Here is a 27,801-nt window from a genome sequence, read left to right as displayed (position 1 = left end):
AGAGAAAATAAAGAAAATAAACCCTTTCTGGGTTTGTGTGTGTGTGTGTGTGTGTGTATATATATATATATATATATATATAAAACAAAATGTTATTTAGCACAGTGAAGCTATCCTTTAGAAGAAATGTACCTTCTTTTTGTTATAACCCAAATAAAAACAGAACGAAATAATTTGCAAATAGTTAAAACTTTATTTTTTATATATATATTTATTTTAATTTTAAGGCAGCAACACAAAGGTTAGGACAGGGCCAACAAAAACTAAAAAAGTTGTGTAATGCAAAAAAAAAAACAAAAAAAAAAACACCTGGTGGAACATCCCACCAATTGGCAACAGATTATTAACATGATTTGGTATAAAAAGAGGAAATCCCAGAGAGACTGAGTCTTTTAGAAGTAAAGTTGGGGAGGGGAACATCACTCTGTGAAAACATTGCAACAATTTAAGAAGAATGTTTTTCAATGTAAAATTGCAAAGAATAATATAATAATAGGCTGAAAGCTAATCTTCTTTAGGTGTAACTGCATTAGAAACAGACATGATTCTGTAGTAGAAATCACTGCATGTGCTCAGGAATACTTCCAAAAACCATTGTCCGCGAACACATTTTGTCGCTGCATCCACAAATGCAAGTTAAAACTTTACCAGGTGGAAACCATATATAAACACCCAACAACACTGCTGCCTTCTCTGGGCCAGGCTCATTTACAGTAAGATAGACTGAGGCCATGTGGAAAAATGTCCTGTGGTCTGATTAATAGTGATGAGAGAATATGTCCTGCTTTGCCAGAAAAAATTGATTGTGAATCGGTAAAAATATGCAAAACGCATAGAGAATTTTTTTGCCTATACATCGCAACTTTTTTTACTGTGTAACTTTTTTTGTGGCCATTTGAGTCTATTGGTGTTTTTATGCAGGGAAATCTGACAAATATTTTCACTCATCACTACTGACCATTTAATCATTTTAAATCATGGACATTACATCTTCCAGGCTCAAGACAGGAAGGATCATTCAGCTTGTTATTAGCACCCAGTTTAAAATCCAGCATCCATGATGGTATGGGGGTACATTAGTTCACAAGGTAGCTTGCACATCTGGAAGGTATCATTAATGCTGAAAGATATATACATGTTTAGAGGACCATATGCTGCCACCCAGACAGCATTTTTCAGGGAAAGCCTTGCTTATTTTATAAAGTCAATGCCAAACCACATTATGTATTCTATTGCACCTGCATGGCTCTGTCCTAAACTGCCCCCCTGCATTCCAGACCTGTCACCCACTGAAAAATTTGGCACATTATGAAATGAAAAATACAACAAAGGAGACCTCAAACAGTTGAGCACCTAAAATCCTATATCAGGCAAGAAGGGGTCGATATTTCACTTTCAAAACTACAGCAATTGAGCTCCACAGTTTCTAAATGATTACATAGTGTTGTTAAAAGAAGAGGAAATGGAAAACATGACACTGTCCCAACTTTTTTTGAAACGTGCTGCTGGCATCCAATTCAAAACTGCTGGCTGCTGCTGGCATCAAAACAATAACATTTTTCAATTTCAACATTTAATATGTTGCCTTTGTACTATTAGCAATTAAATACAGTGTATAGGGTTTCAAAGATTTGTACATTATCTCATTTTCTTTTTTTTATATTTCACAGTGTCCCAACTTCTTTGGGCATAGGGTTGTATTAAAGCAATGATCCCCAACCAGGGGCTCTTGAGCAACATGTTGCTCACCAACCTCTTGGATGTTGCTCCCAGTGTCCCCAAAGCAGGTGGTTTTTTTTTTGGTGGAAAGTATAAAAACAAAAGGTACTACCAACCAAAGCCTCCTGTAAGCTAATAGTGTGCATAGAGCAGGGGTGGGCAAACGGCCCGCGGGCCACGTCCGGCTTGTTGGTCTTTTTAATCTGGCCTGCCGAGGATTGGTGTGTCTCGCTTTTTCTAACAGAAACCGCAGTCTCCCCGTTTGCGCCTTATACTGTTGTTAAAAAGAAAAAAAGAGAGAGAAAAAAGACTTTACTTTTGTGTTGGTTGCCCATCGTGCCGGCCCTTCTGTCAGATTTTAAAAGTCAATGTGGCCCCTGAGCCTAAAAGTTTGCCCACCCCTGGCATAGAGGCTACCTAATAGCCAATCACAGGCCTTATTTGGCACCCCCATAATTTTTTATGATGTTTGTGTCCCCAAGTCCTTTTACATCTGAATGTGGCTCACGCGTAAGAAAGGTTGGGGAAAAAGAAATTCAAAAATAACTTCAAACTGTAAATTCATTAGATCCTAAAATACAGGCATACACATCTTACTATCCTGTGAGTAGAAGGATTTGCATTTATTACATGAATGCCTACTACAAGCTAAGCAACCGTTTTAATGATGTAAATGCATTTTCTTTTGTTACATACCACAGGTCAAAGATTATCTGAAGTGCCAACTGAAGAAGATGGATGTCCTAGCTTTAGCTGCAGTACGTTACTCTTCATATGAAACTTAAATTCCTAGAATGATGTGAAAATTTACATTCACTTAACAGATATTCTGTAGGTTTTTGAATGTTGTGCTTTCAGCAATACAAATAACCGATTAAGAAGCTTTAAATGGCATTGAATAATGCCTTCACCACCCAAGGCCATAAGTAAATGTTACAAAAATTGATGTGTTTGTACCAAAGTTTGGCCAAAATATGTAAGCTCACATGCCATGACCATACCTCCCAACATTTTGAAAACGGAAAGAGGGACAAAAATAAATGTTGCGCACAGTGCGGTGAATTTTTTTGACCACACCCCCTAAACACCACTCCTATTTCACTAAATTTGGCAGGTTATTTAAAGTTTGAACACATTTTTGGGGGTTTTGGAGTTTTATGTGTTATTACAGTTTTGCTGAAAAAGATGAAATTGCCCTTTTAGCTGCAAGCCTCCGTTCCCCCAAGATACCAGTTTATTAGTTATAATTGTATCTCAGTGCAGGTGGGGCTTTTTACCTTTCTGGGCTCTTTGCCAAAAGCCACTTATTTAATTAAAAGCGAGAAACAATGTTTCTAAGTGCAGGTGACGCTTGTTAAGATTTCTGGGCTCTCTGCCAAAAGCTACTTTTAATTAAATTTGTATATTTTTTAGCTTCAGAGCAGGAGATCAATAGGAAAAAAGGGACTTTTCAGTAAGAATCCAGGACTGCGGGTTTAGCTGTCAAAAGAGGGACTGTCGCGCTAAAATCGGGACAGTTGGGAGGTATGGCCATGACCCTCTCATAGGGTCATACCCGTGCCATCATCTGTTAGGATGTTATGGAATTTCAAATGATGTGGGAAAAAAAACATGGTGATTAAGCTCCAAATTGCACTTTGGTTACTCCATTTATAGACTTAAATGTACTTATTTACATATTTATGCTACCTTATATTAGTATGAATAATACTGTAGCTCTAGAACAAAGAAATTTGCTCCCATGGTTTCCGTGGTAATTTTAGTCTCCCTTTTTCATGATCTAAGTAGGTTTGTATCTCTGGTGAGCAGGGAATGATAGATGAAGCTGTTGCAATTCATTTAGCACTTATTAACTTACTTCTTAAAGGTCATCAGCTCTTTTATAAATCCTCTAACCTTCTTTCATTAAAGTGTAAATTAGATATAAGCTTTGCCACCAGTGTTAAAATCATAAGTAACTTCAATTTGCCTTTTGTTAATGAACCTCACCCAGGCCAGCATATACACAGAAGCATAGCCAGGCCTGGTTTCCACTGGATGCTGGATATAGCATTTATTTTAACACTCTCCAAATCACCAAGCATTAGTTTAATGTTCTTTGTCAATCATTTGCTTCTATAGGCATCATAGAAATACAGACATATTATATATTACTCTTTTATTGGAATTAATCTGCAGGGATATTGTCCAATAACGTACATTTGGTTGTATTGTATTGGTTTCCAGTCAAATTACTAATAATGTTAAACAGCTTAATATAAGACACTTTTTCACTGATCCCTATATTGTAACACTTCACTGCAACAAATGTTCAGAGCCAAAGTCCTCAGTAATGGTGCTTTTTACAGGAGATAAATTTAAACCCTACTATAATACAAACTTTTTTTTTTTTAATAGTAGATTACTCACAGTATGGTGCAATTTACTGAAGTCAGTGATTGAAAACAGATCTTTACAGGCTTACTGCCTTTGGTAGCAGAAATTCCACCCATTCCTCTGATCCAGCCAAAAGTAAATAGCTACCCCCACTCTCTAAACGAGTTCCTCCACAAATAAGATAGCAAGAGAAAAATTTGATTACCCAGAGTATAAAGTGAGTTGAATATTCAAGGGCACAACAACCTAAAGACTAATATTTGCTTTGGTACTAACACAGAGGAACATGCTAGACATTCTTTTATCTGTTTCTGCAGCAAATCATTTTGGACATACATAAGCCTATCTATGCTCCACTGCATAATCTGATCATTGGCTCCATGGGCAGAACTCTCCTGTTCATTCCTGCAACTCCACCAAAGCTGTCAGACCTGTTGGGTTATTATTATGCATCAGGCCAGAGGATGATCCATTATGATTGGATCATTGTCCGGGGGGGGGGGGGAGCAAATGATTGCAATCTCATCAAACTTCTGGATCTTAATATTTATGGGCAGCTTAGGTGATTAAGAAATAGTTGTTTGCTAAATCTGCAACTGAAACTAATAATGCACTAGAAGAGATTCCTAAAATGACCACATCTAGCATGGGATGTTAATAAAATCATCAAAAATGGCCTTAGTAGCATATGATTACTGCAAGATTATACAACAAAATAAAACTTACAAATTAAAATTTGCAACTGGTCTTCATTTTTTATTATTTTTGTTTTTTGAGTTATTTAGCTTTTTTTTTTTTTTTTTTTTTTTTAATTTTAGCCGCTATCTAGAGTCCAAATTACCCTAGCAAGTCACAACCAGTCAGTGGTTTGAATTAGAAACTAGGAGAGGCTTAAATAAAAAGATAATAAAAAGTAACAATAACGATACAATTGTAGCCTCACAGAGCAATAGTTTTCTGGCTGATGGGGTCAGTGATCCCCATTTGAAAGTTGTTAGGGAGTGAGAACAAGAAGGCACATCATTAAAAAAAACAATAAATAATATTTAATGAAGACCAGTTGAAAAGTTACTAGTTGCTACTACTAATTGCCAATTATATAACATACTAAAAGTTAATTTAAAGGTGAACCACCCCTTACTATTACACTCTAAGGGGCATATTCACTTACCCACGAACGGGCCGAATGCGTCCGATTGCGTTTTTTTTCGTAATGATCGGTATTTTGCGATTTTTTGGAAAATTGTCGCGACTTTTTCGTTGCCATTCCGAAAGTTGCGCAAAATGTTGCGATTTTTTGGTAGAGTTAAAACTTGCGCGAAAAGTCGCGCCTTTTTCGCAGCTTTCGCGCCGAGTACGAAACATTCGGATTCATTCAAGCTTCAGTATGGTGACTTTTCTTGGGCCAGGTTGGAGCTGCAGAGTGCCATTGAGTCCTATGGGAAGCTTCCAAAATCATGCTAAGTCTGAAAGTTTCGCCCGCCGCTTACGAGCGCTCAATACGAAAAAGTCGCAACAACATACGAGCGAATCGTAATGGCTACGAAAAAGTCCCTTTTTTTCGCGCAAATCGTATTGGTAACGAAAAAGTCGCGACAATTTCCGAAAAGTCGTAAAGGCGCCGAAAAAAATCGCAAAATATACAAAAAAGTCGCAAAATGTTCGTTTTCCAATTCGAATTCGTGTCTTAGTAAATCAGCCCCTAAGAGTGTAAGATAGTTAGGGCTGATCTAGAAAGAGTAGTTCTGAGCTCCAACATAGGAGTGGCATATTGGAGGTATCTTTCCCAGGTCATATTGCCTGTAGTGTGGGGATCCCAGTAGATGGGGAATCTGGATAGAGGAATTCCCTGATGTGATCCAGGCCACAACAGGGTGTCACGCAGGTGATGTGAGATACCTGCCAAGTCTGTTATCAGGGGAGTGTCAGCCTGTATTACACGCTGCATGTGATGTTGCCTGTACCACTTGCATCTGAGAAACTGTGCTGTGAACGTTCAATACACTCTTTCTGTGTTGTTGTTTGTAAGAACCTCTGGCACCTTCTGTCTTTATTTTTTTGAATAGCATGAAGAGTGGTGAAGTTGCACAACACCCTCACCTTTCTCTTCCACTTAGTGAAGGCCCATTCTGGGTGAGAGATTCCAGTGTAACCCATGTTCTACTGGTATTAGTCTGGGAAGGCAGTTATTGAGCCAAAACAGAGGTTATAGTAGCATTATATACATACAAATATACATTATTTATCAAATAGGCAGTGTTGTATGATTGATTCAATTTGTTGTGCTTTATGCTGGTTGCTTTATTTTCAAATTATTAAGCACCTAATTAGTTTATTTGGTGGGAAGTCACAGTACAACTAACTGGAAAGAAAATCTACAAGCATATATGTTTTATATATCTGGTTTTATGTTTTTGGCTAGATTTTGAATTCTAAATAACCCTGGGGTAAGCCCAAGTAATTCTTTAATATGCTTCAAGCAGTTAACTAAGACATTGCTTGTAAAAATATGATGAAAAAGCAGATTTCTTTTTTTTTTTTAATTCACTAAGGTGTGGCTCCTTCCAAAGTATGTGTTTGCTAACAATGTGTTCAGTTGCTGTGGGTAACAGCAAGCACATACTGGACTGCAGAAGGTTTAATCTGCAGCAGGGGTGGGGCTATCTGAGTTTGAATTTCCAGTTTACAGTGCCTTGAGACTGGGTTTACATTTTTCTGACTTTATGGAAAAAATGACTTTCCTAAGACATGACACAATTAATAAAGCGTACAATATATCTTCTATAGCTTCTGTTGCTAACAAGAGTCGTGTCAACTAAAAAATTATAGTCTGACTCCTAAAAAGCATTTTATACGGGCCGGACTGGCAATCTGTGGATTCAGGCAAATGCCAGAGTGCCTGCTGTACGATGCCATAGACAGTCACTATTTATTGGGCTGATAGGGGGGGCTGTTTGGGTCTCTGTGTACTTGAAATGCCAGGGCCTATTTTAAATTCTTGTTCGGACCTGATTGTATACATTTATTAAATGTATCTTTAAAGCAGATGTGCACTGAGTTTGAAAATGCCCACTACAAGTTAAAGCAGAGATCTGATTGCTTGCCATGGGTTATTGCAGGGGTGGGCAAACTACGGCCCGCGGGCCACATCCGGCCCCTTGGCCTTTTTAATCCGGCCCGCCGATGCCGCCAAGTCTCATCACGCGAGACTTGGTGTCATTGGCGTGCCGGAATTAAAGAGACGAAGGGGGCTGTAACGCTGGCCTGGCCATGCCCGCCCTGGCCCAGTCCGGCCCGGGGGTGAGTAAATGTGGCCCGTGAGCCAAAAAGTTTGCCCACCCCTGGGTTATTGCATTCTCAAATGGATGGTGAAAAGTTGTTGCGAATGGCGAATATAAACTTTACTGCAAATTAAGTTTTTTTTTTTACTTTCGGGTTATTCAGTTTTAAGAATGATTGCCAATTGATTTATAATATTACATATTTTTGTATATTTTTTAGTCTGTGGTAGTAGCCTGCAGAATTAACCATGAGCATTGCTTGCAGCAAGCTATTTAGAGAGGTGTCACTGTCTCAGCCACAAGTGATTCCTAAACCTGAGCACTGCATTTCTGGCAGTTTTTGCAGGCAGGATTGGCAGCTGCATAACACACTAGACAGTGGTTTTAGTGGAACTTATTACAGCTAGTGCCCATCAAAACTTTCAGGAAGATGATATGTTTTACAATAATAACGTGAAATTGCATGTCAATCGGAACCACATGGGGTTCTTAACTCTTCTGGATCTGGGCCTGCTGCCCCTATTTTTGCTCCTTGTACCAGAGAAGGTAGAACAGATTATGCCAATTTGTTTTTGCTGTGGCTTACACATTACTTACTTTTAGTCTCATTCATGCTTTTCCACATACACCACAGATTTGGCTATATATATTTATTTTGTTGTATACAATGTGCCTATGCTATTTTATGATACAGAATGCCAGTAAAGTCTGCTCCTTAATTTTCTAAGATTGTATGCTTTGATAAATGTGGGTAGGCTTGCCCCACATGGGTCACATTCCATATGCCCCACATGGGTTCAATTCCAGCTAGGGCACTAGATGAAAGGAATTTGTATGTTCTCTCTGACCTTGTCTGCAAAAACTTACAGTTACAGTCTTATTATACACTGGTGCAGGGGCTGATGTGTATAATAAACTGTGTACATTTGTTACCACTATAATAAACAGATAATTATCATGTGTATCAGCATTTTTACCTACATTGCATCTTTTAAAGAGCCACTTTCAACACCTTGCAGACTTGCCTAAGCAGCCAATGTTTCACTGACAGGCTGGACATAATTTTCATTATCATCAAGCAAAGGCAATGTCATTACAAGAAGTTAGAATGCATGTGGCTTAGCACTTCATGGAATATGGTCAGATAAACATTTTAGTAAATGGCACTTTCCCATAGTGAAGACAAATTTCTAGGTTTTCTCTTAACCGGACACGATAGCAAATGTCTGTAAAAAGCTGTTTTCTTCATTAAGATTTGAGGGTAAGGTGACCATAAAAACATATATTTCAATTCTGCACGACATTGCAATAGATGAAGGAAACATTAATGCTATAAAAAAGGTTCCTTATCATATTATCAGCCCACTACCCTATTCCAACCAGCTCAGTCCAAGCTTTGTTATAACATCAGATCATTTACCCCTGCTGCTGCATGCACAAACCAACTGGGGAAGGTCTGCCATAGGGACAATATGTTTGGAGAAAAATGTTCCCAGTGATACTTTCCCTTTCAGAATGACAATCTCTTTTTCAAGTTTCATTTGTAATCTGTGGCTAGATATATTAATGCTAGCGCTGTGTTATTTTCATTTTTTATCAAACATTAGTTTGAAGGAAATGTGTAGCTGCAACAGCAGTAATAACCGTTTGCTACATTGTAAACACAATACAATGGAATACAATGCAATACAGAAACACAAGAGTGTTTTTATGTTCAAATACAGCACAACATAGTTATAATGAAGTTATATGAATAGAAGCAATTGTGAATAGAACCAAATGTTACATGATTTTTAATGTTAGCAAGTTTGCACACTATGGGGGCCATTTACTAACAGTTTTTTTTTCCCAATTCTGATATTTTAGTGCTAAAAGTTGTAGGAAAAAAGCTGCAGCTTTTTTGAGATTTACTATGCAACAAAACTGCTACAATTCTGAATCTGAAGATACTCCATCTAAAACGTGTCAAAATCATGTAAAAGTCAATGGCAGATGTCCCTTCCCTTCCCTGGAAGATCCTTCTTTGCTTTGAATCTATAGGTTTTAGAACTTTTGATGCTGGCTTTTGTGCGCTATTAATGAATTTATTTGAATTTTATGAGAATGAGAAAAAAAAAATAGTTTTAGTAAATCTGCCTCTATGCATAGAGGACTGAGTCTGTGGAATAAAATGTGAGAGTGACTTTCTTTGCTTTCACTTGAAGTTTCTTTGAGGAGGGGTCCTTTGCCACATAGGCCTCCTATTCCCCTGTGGTAGGGCTAAGTAACTGATGTAAGAAAAATGAATCTGCACACTCTAACCTTGGGGCAGTTAAGCTAAAATACTGGAAACATTTTGTAATACTATGATAGTAGTATGTGTTTTCCAGTTAAGAACAGACAATTCGTAGTATTGTTATGAAACAGAATGTTACTATCACTAACATGAAAACATGAAACATTGTCTTTTGCCAAACATCTCCCAATACCGCTTTCAGGGGAAGTAATATTTTATAAAACTAACTTTAAAGGGACCGTCCATAAAAAGTTGCATAACTAAAGCCCCTTTCAAATTAAACCATCTGTTCAATTTATAAATGTATTTTAGATCTTAGCTGCCAACCATGTATTGCCTTTCTTGCCTTTATGCCACTGGCATAGCAATCACTTTACATACTGCACTTCCCATCTACTACTCACATTCCATCTTCCTTCTCACTGTCTATAATCTGACATAGCCGGTGATTGGGTGTGTACATCAGGCTTACATTTTTGGTGCATACATGAGATGTTAGAATGATGAAATATCTAGTCTTAAAGGACAAGAAAAGGCTTAACACAATAAAGGGTCTATGGAAAGGTATTCCTTAATACAGTCCAACAGAATTCCCACAATGCAGCGCTCTATTAGCAAGACCAAGACCAAACGCAGGCGCACTGAACAGTCTTCCGAGTAGGCGCAAGCACAGATAAACCTAATTGTGAGCGAGCTTCCCCATTGTGAGCCGGATCACTCACATATATTAGCACAGCCAAGCCTGCCCTCTCTCTGCTCGTGCGCTATTTTTGCACAGCAGGTACAAGCAGGGTAGAGCGGGCTCGCATGTGCAGTTGCTTATTCTCGTCCCTCTTTGTGACTTAGGCTCATTAAAGATGGTGGCTGCGACTGATACACGCATAGATCTGCAGATTGACGCAGCGACTGCTACAAGCAGTATGTAAGGATTTAAATTTAGCAATCTGGGAGAGGAAGGGGTGACTTATTAAATAATGTATACGTGAAAACAAGCCTTTCCTTCTCCTTTAATGGGTAATTTCCACAAAATGGCATCTGCCAGCTTGCTGTGACCATGGATTCCAAAATCCTCACGGAAACCAAGGTTTGACTAATTTATTCAGAAAGTTTACTTTACTTGATTAACAAGATAACCAAGACTAAAAATTTCCCCTTTACAGGGGATCTATAGTCAGGGAATGTTGCTGGTCTTAAATTTCTTGAGGTGCTAGATGTTCTGTTTCTAAAAAATTGGAAAAGTAAGACCCACACCCCACCCCCAAACTGGGATTCAACTGGCATTTTAAGTGCACAGAGGCCCAAACAGCCCTCCAGCTATGGCAGTGATCACCAACAAGTGGCTCATGAGCGACATGTTGCTCACCACCCCCTTTGATGTTGCTTAGAGGCAAGTTTTGGAAGCACATAGTTTTAGTCCACGCAGAGTCTCCTACAGGCTAGCAGCCCATGGGGTTATCAAATAGCCAATCCCAGTCCTTATTAGGCATAACCAAGGACATGGTTGGACCAAAAGTTTTTGTCAAGGTATGCATGTTAAAAACTAAATAAAACATTTATTTAAAAAAAAAAAAAAAAAAGTCAAGAACAAGACTTTTCTAGTTGGAAAAAACTTGTAGCCCTGATCCTTCTCCTTAAATGGAATATATGGCTGTATAGACCTGGAACAAACAAAAAAGATAATTTTTTTTTTATTCCAAATACTAAAACGGATACATACTAAAATATATACTCTGGGGGGCTATACACTCCAACCCAATCTCAGTATAAGGTAATGTGTAATCAATCTACCGGTACCCTTACTACTTCACTTTGACTTCCCTACCCTCACTCATCCATGTTAAATTGCCTTAATGTTTGTTTAACTTAATTAAAAATATAAAATGAAATGATCGCTTAATTTACTTGCTTTTTAAATATCATTTGATATTTGCTATGTAATGAAGTTTAATTAAAATTATTTTATAATAGAAGTTTTTCTGTTCTGAAACTACCCTTTAGTTATGTAGGGAAGAAAGAATTAAAAATATTAGTACTTGGGAATGAAGCTAACGTAATATTGGGACTATTTGGCAAAGCTTCTCCATCAGATGCTTGAGTGTAAGTTTGTAATGGAATAATGTTCAAGTTATTTTGGCTGAAGCCAAAGAAAACACATATGAAAATCATTATCAAACTGCATGACATCAGGTTTTTTGGCAGCTGAAAGTATGACCTCACTAAATGTTATATTTGTGTGATACAAGCCATGCAGGATGTTAAAGACCAGTGTGGTTGATGAATGTTACATTATGTACAATTTATCTGCATTCTGTATGTATATATATACAGTGGAGGAAATAATTATTTGACCCCTCACTGATTTTGTAAGTTTGTCCAATGACAAAGAAATGAAAAGTCTCAGAACAGTATCATTTCAATGGTAGGTTTATTTTAACAGTGGCAGATAGCACATCAAAAGGAAAATCGAAAAAATAACTTTAAATAAAAGATAGCAACTGATTTGTATTTCATTGAGTGAAATAAGTTTTTGAACCCTCTAACAAAAAAAGACTTAATACTTAGTGGAAAAACCCTTGTTTGCAAGCACAGAGGTCAAAAGTTTCTTGTAATTGATGACCAAGTTTGCGCACATTTTAGGAGGAATGTTGGTCCACTCCTCTTTGCAGATCATCTCTAAATCCCTAAGGTTTCGAGGCTGTCTCTGTGCAACTCTGAGCTTGAGCTCCCTCCATAGGTTTTCTATTGGATTAAGGTCCGGAGACTGACTAGGCCACTCCATGACCTTAATGTGCTTCTTCTTGAGCCACTCCTTTGTTGCCTTTGCTGTATGTTTTGGGTCATTGTCGTGCTGGAACACCCATCCACGACCCATTTTCAGTTTCCTGGCAGAGGGAAGGAGGTTGTCGTTCAGGATTTCACGATACATGGCTCCGTCCATTTTCCCGTTAATGCGAATAAGTTGTCCTGTGCCCTTAGCAGAAAAACACCCCCAAAGCAAAATGTTTCCACCCCCATGCTTGACGGTGGGGACGGTGTTTTGGGGGTCATAGGCAGCATTTTGAGTTAATGCCAAAGAGCTCTATTTTGGTCTCATAAGACCACAGCACCTTCTCCCTGTCACTCACAGAATCATTGAGGTGTTCATTGGCAAACTTCAGACGGGCCTGCACATGTGCCTTCTTGAGCAGGGGGACCTTGCGAGCCCTGCAGGATTTTAATCCATTGCAGTGTAATGTGTTTCCAATGGTTTTCTTGGTGACTGTGGTCCCTGCTAATTTGAGGTCATTAACTAACTCCTCCTGTGTAGTTCTAGGATGCTTTTTCACCTTTCTCAGAATCATTGACACCCCACGAGGTGAGATCTTGCGTGGAGCCCCAGAGCGAGGTCGATTGATGGTCATTTTGTGCTCCTTCCATTTTCGAACAATCGCACCAACAGTTGTCACCTTCTCTCCCAGCTTCTTGCTAATGGTTTTGTAGCCCATTCCAGCCTTGTGCAGGTCTACAATTTTGTCTCTGACATCCTTGGACAGCTCTTTGGTCTTTCCCATGTTGGAGAGTTTGGAGTCTGCTTGATTGATTGATTCTGTGGACAGGTGTCTTTTATACAGGTGACTAGTTAAGACAGGTATCCTTAATGAGGTTGACTAATTGAGTAGAAGTGTCTAACCACTCTGTGGGAGCCAGAACTCTTAATGGTTGGTAGGGGTTCAAAAACTTATTTCACTCAATGAAATGCAAATCAGTTGCTATCTTTTATTTAAAGTTATTTTTTCGATTTTCTTTTTGATGTGCTATCTGCCACTGTTAAAATAAACCTACCATTGAAATGATACTGTTCTGAGACTTTTCATTTCTTTGTCATTGGACAAACTTACAAAATCAGTGAGGGGTCAAATAATTATTTCCTCCATTGTATATATATATATATATATATATATATATATATATATATATATGTGTGTGTGTGTGTGTGTGTGTGTGTGTGTGTGTGTGTGTGTATATATTTATATATATTTCCTTGCAATTTTTATAACATTATGTATTTAATCATCAACGGCAACTAAAGAAAAAAATATTTAGCATTACATTGCTGTTTTATGAAGCAAGGCTAGAATATAAAGAATAAACTAATAAAAAGAAGATATATGGAACAAAAGATCAGTGGTTGGGTTTACTGATTTATGAAATCTATTATGCCAGTGGCACACAAGGCTTTTTATCTGTCTATGTAGAAATAGAACAGCTTGTAAACGCATGAAAGTGATACTGACACTAAAAAACTATTCAATATATTAATGTACATTAAAAGTTACCTAAAGGTCATACAAATTTTAGATGTAAAAAAATGTTTAATTTCTACAGTCAGTACCTTATAGAACACAGAGTGGAATGGAACAAATGGCCTTAAAGAAGAACTAAACCCTTTAGTATGGCCAGAAATGCCAGATTTGATATACTGAACCTGCTGCACTAGCCTAAAGGTTCAGCATTTCTATAACAGTTATAATTTAGGTTTTCACAGTTGTTACAGGAGAGCATCATGCTGGATTTTGTGAGGAGAGTCAGTGACACTGCACATGCTCAGTATGGTCTGAGCAACTGTTGAGAAACTAAGCTTAGGGGTCATTGCAAATCATCAAGCAGAATCTGTATTATTTAGATTTATATTCTATTTATACAGTAATTGTAAGTTGCTCCCTAAGCTAAGTGACAGCAACACAGAACATGTTCAGTGAATCAGCAGAAAAGAAGATGGGGAGCTAACTTTGGAGGCACAGACCTTCCCTGCTAAAGGGCTGTGGTTGCCTTGGGCTGGTACAGAAGCCCAAAATATAATTTCTAGCCTACTTCTGTTTTTACCAAAGAATACAATTAGAGCTCATTGCAATAAAACTCCATTGCTGTTTATTTCAATTGGATTTTTAGAGGCATATTTATCAGTGGGTTGAAGTAAAACACTAAGCCTCTAAAAATTCCATAGAAATGAACAGGGAGGGGTGGAATTTCTCTTTGATAGACTGTGCTCAGCTCTGATTTCAATCTTTACCACCGTAGCAAAAGCATCCAACTTTGCCGATGATAAAAAACCATCCCAAAATCTTATGTAGTGTTTCAATGCAACTTTTGAAGTATGGAATTTTGGTTGTATGTGTTTTTAAATAAGATGTTTGATTTACTGCAAAGGGCAAAACACCTGAAAAGCAGGGTGCAGACATGCATGGTACTCTCTTAAAGGAAAAGTAACACTAAAATTTTAAGTAAAAAAGCTATTCTACCCTGCACCAATAACTGCCCTATCCTGCAAACCACTTAGTATTTTGAATGTTTTAATAGAAAATACCTGCTAAAACTTGGCTTCCTGTCAATTGAACTACGGCGATGGAAGGAGCTGCATCCACTATGCGACGATCGATTGATCGAGCCTAGCCTTCCTTCTGTATAGGAAGAAGTCAGGCTAGGCTCGATCAATCGATCGTCGCATAGTAGATGCTAGTGGATACTGTAAATACTTCCAAATATAGTGTTGAAGTAATTTCTTGCCAGTATACGATTTTTTTTTTTTTTATTTCTGTGCAGCCACAGTTCAGACAGGCATTCCCCAGCTGGGCTAAATATAGTTCAGTGATGCCCTACCAGCGGCTTTCTCTTGCTTGGATATGCCCCAAATTCCAATAAGCATTTGTTTGCATCACAGTAAAAAGGGTGAGGCAGACTGGTGAACAATTAGGGTAACATTTAAGGATGAACACTGATTTCAAGTCTTGGATATCACTGGAACTCTATATGTGTATCTCCCTTATGAGCTAAGGAGGCCTGACAAAATGTATGGCACCAAAAGGGTGTAGACCCGCCTTAAACAAACATAGTAAATGTGCTCAAGAGGACTTAAAAAATGTTTTTAAGTTTCAATACGAGAAAACAATATGAACTGCATCTCTCAAAGTGTTGCACTTGGCAGGTCTTCCAGTATGATATGCCAATAAGGTTCAGAGGGATTTAACTTATGATGTATACTATTTTTACTGATATAGTACAACATAAATAATTCAAAAAATAACAAGAATGAAGAAGACAAAGATCAGGATTACAGCTAAAACTGACTCAACACAAGAATTGGAGTATACAGATATTAAATTGGTTATGCAGTAATTCTCAGGGGGAGAACCAAGGCATCATTTTCACAGTAATCTAAATGAAGACTTATTTTTGATTCATTGGTAAGTGCTGCAACCAGGCATTCAATGTTTTGAAAAGACCATTTAGCAAGATGGGCCAGGAATAAAACACAAGGTTGCCGCAGTTACAATAACCATAAAGGCTGTGACACAGGGGGAGATTAGTTGCTGTGCGACTAATCTTCCTTGACGCGGACAACTAATCTCCCCGAAATGCCATCCCACTGGCTGGAATGTAAATCGCCGGTGGGATGGCATACGCGGTGGTGTGATTTGCTGAAGTTTCCTCTGAAGGCAACTTGACTAATCTCCCCGTGTGTCACAGCCCTAAGGCTTTCAGATAAAGGATAGCTAATATTGTCAGCCCATACATAAAAAGATTCACTTATTTGGTGGGCCCAATTCAGTCCTAGCATGATGAGCCTTGTCAGGTCATCATTATGGTCCCAGACATAGGCCAAGAAAATGCACACTTTGGAGTGGCAGAGTTGGTAAGCATTATGCAGCCATCTTTGGTACAAACATAACCTTCTTTTCATTCATGGAATTATGGTTCCCACCTACCTTACACAGGAAGAAGAAAATCCATGACAGAAGGGGTAGTGAGGGGTGTAGAAACAATGGACACCAGCCACTTTGCATAACCATTAACTTTTATTTATATACTGCAAACATAACTACAAATCCCTTAATGCAGTGATCCCCAACCAGAGGCTTATGAACAACATGTTGCTCACTACCCTCTCTGATGTTGCTCCCAGTGGACTAAAAGCAGGTGCCCATTTTTAAATTTCTAGCTTAGAGACAAGTTTTAGAAGAATAGAGACCAAGCTGAGCCTCCTGCAGGCTAGCAGTCCACATGAGGTTACCAAATAGCCAATCACAGGCCTTATTTGGCATCCTCAAGGAAATGCTTTTATGCTTGTGCGGCTCACCAGCACTTTTTACATCTGAGTGTGGCTCATAAATAAAAAAAGGTTGGGGATCCCAGCCTTAATGAAAACCATACATTATTGACATTAGTCCCTGCCCCCAGTTTAAACTTACAATGAAAATCCCTTGTAAGTTTACAGTGTAACTCCCTATCATATTCACTTGTATATGGGGCCTGCCCATATACAGGGATTTTCCTATTGCCCCTTTGCCCTTTCTGGATCACAGAGCATTAACTCTTTTCTATCTTTTCCAGGTTCTGCTTGTGTTTCTTTTATTCCCAGCAGTGGGAAAGATAGGAAAGAGTTAGTTTAGAACTATGTGATGGGGTCATGAAATTGACAGAGACCTAATTTATTGCCACAGATAAACAGGAGAATCCAGAGAGGCTGTTAATACCAAACTGCTGGCAGGGGAAGTTTCCCAGGAAAAAAAATGTATAGAATGTAAATGGGAGAACAAGAGCTAATAGATTCCCATATATTTTCATGCCCAATTTTTTTTGTATTCAGCATTTACATGCACTCCTCAGTTCAGTCCCCCTAGAGAAGACTGGAGTCAGTCAACGCCTGCATTCCTGTGTTTTAAACACCCCTGTAAAAAATCTCTTAGGAGAGACAATGTGCTTGGGACCAGGGCAAAGATCTGATGCACAGGCTGGAGGACAAAGGTAAACAGTTCTCCCAAAGACCTTTGCAATACAGGTATGGGATCCATTATCCGGATACCCATTTTCTAGAAGTTCTGAATTATTCTCTGTAATAATAAAGCAGAACTTTGATCCCAACTGAGATATAATTAATCCTTACTGGAGGCAAAATACTACTACTGGGTTTATTTAATGTTTAAATAATTTCTTAATAGACAAATTATTTAGATATAAATTATGGTAAGATCCCTGATCTGGAAAACCCCAGGTACTGAGCATTCTGTATAAAAGGTCCCATGCCTGTACCAATATTGATGGAAGCTGTGTGCATGTAATATATACAACTGCACATTTCACTTCCTTTGGTGTTACTTTTTTAATGCTACACTAGGGGGCCCATTCATGAAAGCACAAATTTTGTGTGGTTAAAAGCACGATTGGAAAACATTCAGAGCAACCATGATAATTTCTGATGTCCGAAAATTTCATGAAAATTCTTTTATTGGTCGTACAAAAATATTGTGGTTGCGATCCAAAAGTCATGAACTTTTCGGATCCAAGCGATCGTAGACGTGAAAACCTTTCTGGCTTTGAAACTTCAATGTATGATTTTGGAAGCCTTTCATAGGACTCAATGGCACTCTACAGATCCAACCTGGCCACAAGAAAGTCATTAGTCAATACCGCAGCTTGAATGAATTCCGAAATGAAAACTTAGGCATCTGTTTGTTTTTGCATTCAATTGCAGTTATATTTGTAAGTCAGTGTACATTCACATCTATTGCTAAGCTATTCTACATATAGGTAATTGCACCCATATCTTGTATAAAATTTCCTCTCCACCTTTGACACAGGGTGACCTTTAAACAACTATTCATCCTAGGCGATCAATTTATATTTGTGATTTCAGTGAAATACATGAAGCATCAATAGCTACAATGTTGTAGTCTTTCAGTGGCTTAAATATATTTCAACTGTGACATTTAAATGAAACGATTAATAAATATCTATAAATGAATAAAGTTAGTAGTAATTGAAACAGGGTTATAAGAAGTGCAGAAATTATTAGATTACTGCATTGTAGAGTGCATTTTTTTGTATACTACAAAGGAATAATGAACACATTGTTATTGAGTGCTTTTTTTGTTTAATCACATACCTACGCACAATAAGTGGACTACATACTCTAGATTGCGCAATACAGCCCGACAGCTATCTAAGCATGAGAATCTAGTTCTGCAAGCCCTTTGGGTGTGACGAAACATGGTCACTGGCAAGAAACAAAGCAGGAACCCAGACAACTACATTAGACCATGGTCATTATTACAACCTGTAGGGTGTTATTTTGGTGAGTGGGGGAGGTGGGTTCTAGGACATGAATACAGGACTGACAGGCTTTACAAATGATCATAAAAGGCATTTAAAGCACAATTCTATGTGTTTGGTAAAAAGATTTAAATATCCTAATCTGCTGCTGGAAATTTACTTGCTGGTTTTTTTTCACATTTTTTTCCCCCTTGACCATGAAAATTGGTAAATAAACCTCCCCCTATGTTCCTATAACTTCTAATGCCAATATAGTTATTACTACTAGTCTTTCAGTTTTAACCGCTTTTGTACAATAATAAATCATTAACTTTCATTGGGATTGCAAGTGGATTGGGTAAACAACGCTCTTCGAGTTTATGATCAATGAGGACACATTTATCTTTATGTTGTAGTGATTGAGGAGGATTAAAAAAAATGAATGAATGTGTGTGTTTAATAAACAAGTTTATTTTAAAAGCATAAGTTATTTGTAAAAGCATAAACTAAGGTTAAAAGCACCGTGCATAGTTATTCTAAGGGCCATGGCTCAGAGGCAGATTAGTCACCCATGGTTAAAGGGCACCTATCAACCTATATTGTTTCCCCCACCATAGGTGCGGGCTAATAGAGCCCACACTCCAGTTGGGGGAAACAATTGATTAAAAAAAAACTCCCCCTCGCCAGCACTGGGCTACCCGCACCAGGAGGGAGCCATGTTGGTCGGCACGAATGCGCATGATAAGCACATGTGCCTGATGTAGGAGTGGTGAATGTAAATTACCCTTCTACGTCACACACATGTGCACAATGAGCGAGTTGCAGCACTCACACTCGCGCATACGTGTGCCCCGACATGGCTACCTGCAGTGGTGACTGTGGTGCAGTGGAAAAACTATTGTTTCCCCTATCCGGAGCATGGGCTCTATTAGGCTGCACCTCAGGTGGGGGAAACAACATAGGGGCAATTGGTGCACTTTAAGGGCTCTGGCCCTTAGTCGCCCGCGACAAATCTCCTGTGTCTCGGGCGACTAATCTCCCCGAAATGCCATCCCACCGCTGCCGTGTATGCTATCCTACCGGCGATTTACATTTTCGCCGGTGGTATGGCAATCTGGGGAGATTAGTCGCCCGCGAACAGGGAGTTTTGTCGCGGGCAACTAATCTCCCCGTGTGCCAGAGCCCTAAGGGCAGTGGCAGACTAAGAGATTAGTTGCCCCGCAACAATACGGCATATGCGTTGCTACGATTTCCCGAACTTGCCCTAAGTACTTTGGGTGAAATCGTAGCGACACGTATGCCATCCCACTGGCGATTTACATTCTTGCCGGTGGGATGGCTTTGCGGGGAGGTTACCCGCGGCAACAAAAATCTGACTAATTTCCCCTTGTGCCACTGCACTAAATCTCAGCTACTGTGGGTAACTAGTCTCCAGGAAATGCCTTTCCACAAAAAGCACTTCCTTTCCCAAAGTTACCTGCAGGAGGCCAAGTATGCCTTCCCACCTTTGGAGCATTGTTTCTCGTTACACACAGGTAACATTACAGACATACTACTCATACAGCACCCACAAGTTGGGCAGCGCTAGAGAGATTGTTTTTCATTCACACCAACTCGTACATAGTGGCGCTTACAATCCAACTTCCCTACCACTTTTAACTAGCGCACAAGCGGGCTGATTACGAACCGATTAACCTGTTCTCGCTAATCAATAATACACGCCAACTAAATAAGGGTACTGAAAGACATACATGTGTTTAATGATCATATAAAGGTACAAAGTCGCAAGCCCTTGTTACGCTTCTGATTACTAAAACAAATACGTCGAATAAAATCCTTTGAATCCTACATATACTCACACCTTCCGAGTAACCTACTCATTTTCTACAGAAATATAAAGAAACCCCGGCTGGCTAAATCAATTAGACGTAAACATAAGAATAGGCGGAGCAAATATTGCACCACGTGGTACACCCTCGCAAATCGTAGTCCAGCTCCCGCTCAGCGAACGTGACGCCGACCTGAAGCGCTGTCAGCCATCTTGGAGCCGGGAGGAGCGCAATTCACCAACAGTCTCTGCAAAATTATTGTAAATTAATTCGGTGGTGCTGTCAACTCGGTAGCCAGCGATACACCAGATCGAGAAATTAAAGCAATCTACGGAAAACCCGTCGCGCTTTTCAAGGTGCAATAAGGCGGTACCGTCTGTAGCAGAAGAAACTGGGCGCGTCGGAAAACATGGTGCAATCGTGCTCGGCTTACGGTTGCAAGAATCGCTACGATAAGGATAAACCCATCTCTTTTCACAAGTGAGTGCATTTTGCGCTTTGCCCGGTAATATTTAGCTGGATAGTATTCTCGGTCCCCTGAAAGCAAGAGACGCATGCGCGAAGCTCGGTGCTTGTTCTAATGCTAGGCGCCTGCCGATACCACGTGGTCAGGGGCTGGGAGTGCGCGGCCTCGCCTTGTGTTACTGTGTGTGAGCTGCATCCAGTTGTTCAAACTTTGAAATAAATGGACCTAAGAAGGGGAAGAGTGATTTTACCTCATTTTTATTTTATCATATAAATATGTGGACTGGTATATTTAACGCTTTTGCCTTTTTTTCTGGTAAAAATTGCCACAATTGTGCATGTTATCTGAGTGAAACTTGTCAGAAAATATTCCCCCTGTACATAGGGTTTATCTGTGAAACAGTTGTATGTTACACAGCCTTCTCCTTCTCCAACATTGACTTGGCAAATTTAAGCTCTCAGTGCCTATGTTAAATAAAAGAAAACCCAAACCCATAAATATTTGTTAATTTAAACAAATAAAAAGTATGTCCTATTCAATAATAATCTTAAAAAGCATTTGCACAAAGTAATGTATCATACTGCTAAAATACCCCTTGGGTATCAAGCCTATTCATAAGTTAAGATAATATCACTTAGGAACATCGCATTCCAGTTAGGGTATGGGTAGGGAAAAAAGGAAAGGGATTTTTTTCTGAATTGTAACACCCTGTTAAAGAGAAATACATATATTTTCCATTATTATATTGTTGCTGTAAAAGTTGCCTTTTATGCAGTAGCATACCTAACCTTGGGTACACTTATTCAACAGCGGCGTAGTCACATGATGGAAAACTCCTCCATTTTGCTTCTCTGGTGGGCCTAGAGGGGTGCATTTCACCCCCTTGTAGTTACGCCACTGCTTTTATGTATGCATCTTCTTTATGGCTAATTAACCAATCATTTAGATCCCTGCTGTTGTCTTGCAGTTGGCCATGGGGGCTATATTCAGCCCTTCAGTATGAGTATGTTGCATTTATTAAAATGTATTGTAGTGTAGTGTGCTCATTACCAACATCAAATCTAACCTGCAGTCCTTTTGATATGTCTGGGTTCAGTGTGAGACCCCTGAAACTTCAGATGTTGCTCAGCAATGCTGTAGACTGTTCTTGATTCTGTGATCAATGTGGCAAGAATCTAATTTAACTGTTAACACTTTTAGCACTGGGATTAAAATGTCTGAATTGAGGAAGCCGCAATTGAAATAATATACTCCATACTTTCTTACTTTGCAATAATTTGTTTTAATGTCTTATTTTAAAATTTAAATTGAATAAATATTTGACTTTTTAAGAACATTGTTAGTACCGTATATACTCGAGTATAAGCCGAGTTTTTCAGCCCTAATAATGTGCTCAAAAAGGCACCCTCGGCTTATACTCGAGTATATACGTTCTCCCGGCCGTGCGCTCGCTTGCTCACACCGCCCAACCCTGGACATATGCGCTCGCATGCTTGCGAGTGTTGACTTACTCTATTTCATTGATCCATCACCTCGGCAGCCATCGGCGCGCAACTTACTCTATTTCATATCCAGCACTGGGCATCCGTCGCAATCGCATGCATCCCCCCGTGCGCGTGACATGTGTGCGCGGATGCCTGGTGCTGGATACGTGCATGCGATCGCGCCCGATTGCTGGAAAGGTACGTGATATGTTGTGCGCGACGAATGCCCGGTTACAGCATGATGGCTGGCGCCCGATGGCTGGCGAGGTGCTGGATCGGTGCTGGATCAATGAAATAGAGTAAGTCAACAGCACAAAAGGGCATTTAAAAGAACTCAGAGTTGCAACATGGGTCAACTACAAGGTAAGGGCATATTAAGTTGTTCGCTTTGATATTTTGAGTTTTGCCACAGAGACAGGCCCTTAGGCAGCAGGGATACACAGACTGACACACATAGACTGTACACAGGCTGACAGCTGCTCACTTTACACCTCCTGCCTCAGACTTAAGGTTCATGATTTTTGGAACATGTCCTCCCTCTTAGGCAATGGTTGACAGTGAATTATTACTAAGAAACCTAATGGGTTAAATAGGAACTGTGATCGATATGTGTTACTATGAGTATAGGATAACGTGTGCACTGCTTTCCAATTTTTGCCTCCTAAAAACAGACACTGATCATTTTCTCCCCTGATATACCTAAAAAGCAGCTGCTCTAAAGTCTTTGCATTACCAGGGCTAATTAAATACAATAATGTTGCACAAACTAAGGTGGCTTAACACAAGCCAGTTTTCTTATGGCCGGTCATTTTGAGTGTTTGAGAGACTGGATATACAGTATGTTGTTTTGTCAAACGCAAGGGTGGTTCTGGATGCTTCTCAGCTGGCCGAAATACACAGGTGGAGAAAATGCCCAATTTATTTATCTATTTTATTAATATATTATTTTCTCATCTGCAATGTTTTCTCTATCTTCCATGATGATGATAGCGTTTTGTGCAGGTGTGTTAAAAGAAATGGATGCCTAGGCTTATACTCGAGTCAATAAGTTTTTCCAATTTTCTTAGGTAAAATTAGGTACCTCGGCTTATACTCGGATCGGCTTATACTCGAGTATATACGGTAATATGTTGAAGTTGAAGGACAACATTTTAAAAATTTGAATTCCTCTTCTTTGCCCCAATAGGTTTCCCCTTAAACGCCCGCTACTCTGCAGGAAATGGGAAGCAGCTGTACGTAGAGCTGACTTTAAACCTACAAAGTACAGTAGCATTTGCTCTGACCATTTTACAGCTGATTGCTTCAAAAGAGAATGCAACAATAAGCTTCTTAAGGATAATGCTGTGCCAACAATATTTGCACATACAGAAATAAAGAAAAAGGTAAGAAAATCTTTTTAAAATGTCCAGTGAGAAATCATCATGAGGTTTCAAAGATTTTCAGCACATAATTACCTAACAATTATGTAGTGCAATAATTGTGAGATATTTTATGGATACCTGTTACACTCTTGCACTAAGGCTTAAAGGAGAAGGAAAGGCTAAGTCACTTGGGGGTGCCAAAATGTTAGGCACCCCCAAGTGACTTACATGACCTACCTTGTACCCCAGGCTGGTGCCCCCGTTAGGAGAAAACAGCACCAGCCCGGGGCACCTGTAGACACCGCTTCCTCCTTCCTTTGCGCGCTGCTGGCGAAATCCGTGGGCCAGCGCATGCGCAGTAGAGTGAAAAGCCGACTTTAATGTTTAAGTTCGGCTTTTCACTCTACTGCGCATGCGCGCGCAAGCGAGGAGGAAGCAGGTAGCGCCGGCAGCTGCCCCGGGCTGGTGCTGTTCTCTCCGTACGGGGGCACCAGCCCGGGGTACAAGGTAGGCGTTCTAAGTCACTTGGGGGTGCCTAACATTTTGGCACCCCCAAGTGACTTAACCTTTCCTTCTCCTTTAAGCCACATGGGGCTAACTTTCGGCTTTTTGATAAATGCAGGCCAGTATTTAAAAAATATTACCAGCACTGTACTTGCTGGAAAAATTTGTAGTTTCTTTCCTTCTGTCCAGCCACCCTCACTAATGTTCCCTTTGATTTTTTCTTTGCTGCGTTTTTCTTGCGTGCACTTTTTAAACCCCTGTGCACACTTAAAAAAAACTGTGAGTCAGACTGACAAAATGATTTGTTTTCACAAAAAAATTCTTTGTGCACACTACAATTTGTGTGCCCTGGCTTCACAATTTGTGTGCACCCACACCTTAGAGGACCCATTAAAGTTGTCAATCCCTGCCTTTAGCATAGTCTGTTCTCCAGACCCACTATGCCCAGTCCCCATCCCCATGCTATCACGCCACTTGGAGACTGGTATGTTATACTGGCCAAGGCAGAATCTCTATTTTTATTGTCCTAATGTACTTGGCCAAAGGTAGTCTCATTGGAGCTGGCTCCTTTTCAGTTTGTTTTTATTGGTATGCAAATCTGCATACCAATAAATCTGTTGAGTTCAGTACAATTAATTTTTAGGTTGTTATTCATTTTAATAAACAATCTTTTAGTCATTTATTTGTGTGCCTCCCAAACATTTTCTTACTAGTAAAGGCTTACATGTATAGTAAATAGCATTTGAAAAAGCTGCAGTCTGGGTTACATTACAGTTAATTAACTTCCCATGCTGGTTTATATATAGAAACCAGGTATGAACATTTTTTGAGGTGCATATTAGGTCTCAACTGCTTTTTAAGACAACCAGTGCGCCATGCCACACCTATATAAGCCTCTAGTCTAAACTATATTGTAAATATGTTTGCACCATGAATGTCAATAAGATTCTGCTGGTAGTAATTCACTGACTTGATTAGAACATAATGTGGAAGTATATTAAGAAATGTGCCTTAGGAAAGAAAGGCACCTTATGAAATTTTATCAGATTATGTAATGCCTGCACAACTCACTGTTTTCAGAAAAAAAAAACTGAGTGTAAAGTGAGTAAGAGTAAAGGTGTCCATACACAGTAAGATTCTTTCCCCCAATATGCCCACCGAGGGCCAAATAATCACATTACAATGAACGGGATACGAAAAGTTTGATCCAACAAAAAAATTCAGTCTTCCGATCAACATCTGGCTGATTTTTGGCCAGATATCAGTCGGGTAAGGCCTCTGGGAAGGCCCCATGCACAGGCAAATAAGCTGCCAAATCATTCCAAAGGACGCAAAAAGGCAGTTTAAATCTGCTCATGTATGGCCACCTTAGGGGCCGTGACACACAGGGAGGTTAGCCACGACAAATGTCCCTGCAATGCCATCCCACCGGCTTGACTGTAAATCGTCAGCGGGATGGCATACGCGGTGTGGCGATTTGCCGAAGTCACCTGGTGGGATGGCATTGCGGAGAGATTTGTTGCGGCGCAACAAATCTCCCCGTGTACCCCTGCCCTGAGACAACAAGGTCATTGTGAGTGGAGGAGATAAAAAAGATTGTCTCTAGGCATGCAAAGTATATACACACAAAAAGTTGTAGCCATATGACAATACACACACTCTGTTTTTACTTAGTATAGTATTCACTGAAAAATTGCTACAGAATATGTCAATACTATATTAATGAAGGCTAATGTATGTGTATATATATATTTATTTTTTTTTGCAATAGAGTGGAAAAGCTGTTAAAAAGGAGCAGCTGCCAGCTGAACCTGAACCAGTCCCGTCTGTTCCTGAAGTAGACCCTGCTATTGGATTGCTACTCCCTCCTCTGTATACACCAAGTCACATTGCAGTGATTTGTGACCACAATTATACAGTGGAAGATACTGTTCATCAGAGGAGAAGGATACAACAGCTTGAAGAGCAAGTTGATAAACTTAGGAAAAAGCTGAAGATAGCTAACCAGAAGTGTCGAAGGCAGGAACGTAGTTTGGAAAAACTGGAGAGAGAGGTTTCTGAATATAGGGAAGCCAAGGGATCTGGCTACGTTATCTTCCCTGGCAATTATTATGAAGTCTTAAATGAAAATGAATACAAAGAACTGGCTCCAGAAATAACATATAAAGAAATCATTCTGTAACTTTCCTACCAATTTGACTTTACAGTAAACTAGTAAATTCCAGAAACCTATACAGTACAGAGTGATTTTTTTTTACTATAATTGCTTTGCTAAAAATGTTCTTGCTTATTTTAATACACATGCTTATAACAACCCATGTTTTCTATTAACTGTATCGTTACTTTCAAAGTTTTGAGATCTTGCCAAAAAAAACATTGAGTACAGAAATACTAAAAAAAAGGGCGGTTTCTTTTCAGTTGCGAGAATTTGTTTATGTATCTTAAATCTGATGTTAATGTGTTAGATATCATTTCAAGTTGCTGCTGTGATCATCACATCAGTATATGTATATAGGCTATTACATGCTTTCAGTTTTTATAAATCTGCTATTAACATGATTTCTGTAAGGCAAAGCAATTGCTAGTATATGTCTTTGAAATTTATTTGCCATGAAAGCATCCAACAGCATTTTTGCATGCCTTATTTTTGCTTTAGCCAGTTATAAAACAATAAATCTAATAACTGTCGAACAATATCATGCATTATGTCTTATTATTTGAAAACCAAAACCGATATGACTGATTTTTTTTCAAGTTACATTTTGTATTGTATTGTATTGCAGTATCTATTCCTAGAATATTTAGACATTTAGATTTATCAAAATGTGAGGTTAGAGTTTACTTCAGAGAAATTCACCCACTTTTTATTCATTCCTATCAGATTTTTAGAAGCGTATTTATCAAATGGTGAACTCTAACTTACACCCATTTATAAATACACTTCTAAAAATCTTATAGAAATGAATAGATAGTGAGTTTTCTGCTCCGCTTTGTTGTGGTAAACTTTAATTTCACATTTTGATAAATCTGCCCCAATCATCTAGAACTCTGAAGAGGTAGGTAAGTGGGGAGATAACAGTGGTGAAATCATGATTACCAGTACATGTATGGGATCCCTTATCCGGAAACCCATCTTCCAATTATCCAGAAAGCTCTGAATTACGGAAAACCCATCTCCCATAGACTTAAAACTGATTTCCTTGCAAAACAATCCTATTGGGTTTAATTAATGTTTTATTTATTTTTTAGGAGGCTTAAGGTATGGAGATCCAAATTATGAAAGACCCCTTATCTGGAATACCCTTGGTCCTGAGCATTCTGGATAGTGAGTCCTATACCTGTATGTTGAGAACCTTTGTCCAGTATCTGGATATATCAGGAAAAGAACATAGCTGAAGGGGTATTACATTGGTGGCAGGAGGAGTCTGGTCACCTTCCCA

General features: G+C 39.1%; 1 protein-coding gene and 1 long non-coding RNA gene across 2 annotated transcripts; one reads left to right on the top strand and one right to left on the bottom strand.

Annotated features, from left to right (window-relative positions):
- Nucleotides 1-238: 238 nt before the first annotated feature.
- LOC108648926 lies at nucleotides 239-21,872 on the bottom strand. The gene is made up of 3 exons (XR_001925398.2): nucleotides 21,801-21,872; nucleotides 2,416-2,508; nucleotides 239-1,993 (listed from the first exon to the last, which is right to left on the bottom strand). It is a non-coding gene; the product is annotated as an uncharacterized LOC108648926 (long non-coding RNA).
- On the top strand, nucleotides 20,775-27,055 carry thap1 (THAP domain containing, apoptosis associated protein 1). The gene is made up of 3 exons (NM_001006737.1): nucleotides 20,775-21,026; nucleotides 23,683-23,878; nucleotides 26,133-27,055. The coding sequence occupies exons 1-3, from the start codon at nucleotides 20,956-20,958 to the stop codon at nucleotides 26,541-26,543; spliced, it is 678 nt and encodes a 225-aa protein (NP_001006738.1). The 5' UTR covers nucleotides 20,775-20,955; the 3' UTR covers nucleotides 26,544-27,055.
- The last annotated feature ends 746 nt before the right edge of the window (nucleotides 27,056-27,801 follow it).

The sequence above is a fragment of the Xenopus tropicalis genome, chromosome 1 (assembly GCF_000004195.4).
Source record: "Xenopus tropicalis strain Nigerian chromosome 1, UCB_Xtro_10.0, whole genome shotgun sequence".
Classification (NCBI taxonomy): domain Eukaryota; kingdom Metazoa; phylum Chordata; class Amphibia; order Anura; family Pipidae; genus Xenopus; species Xenopus tropicalis.
This window is presented reverse-complemented; position numbering and strand designations above follow the sequence as displayed.

Bases quoted from the DNA above. Each gene is read 5' to 3' on its own strand.
- thap1 (NM_001006737.1), top strand. From the start codon at position 20,956: ATGGTGCAATCGTGCTCGGCTTACGGTTGCAAGAATCGCTACGATAAG. The intron at 21,027-23,682 runs GTGAGTGCATTT...TTGCCCCAATAG, and splicing joins AAACCCATCTCTTTTCACAA to GTTTCCCCTTAAACGCCCGC. The intron at 23,879-26,132 runs GTAAGAAAATCT...TTTTTGCAATAG, and splicing joins ATACAGAAATAAAGAAAAAG to AGTGGAAAAGCTGTTAAAAA.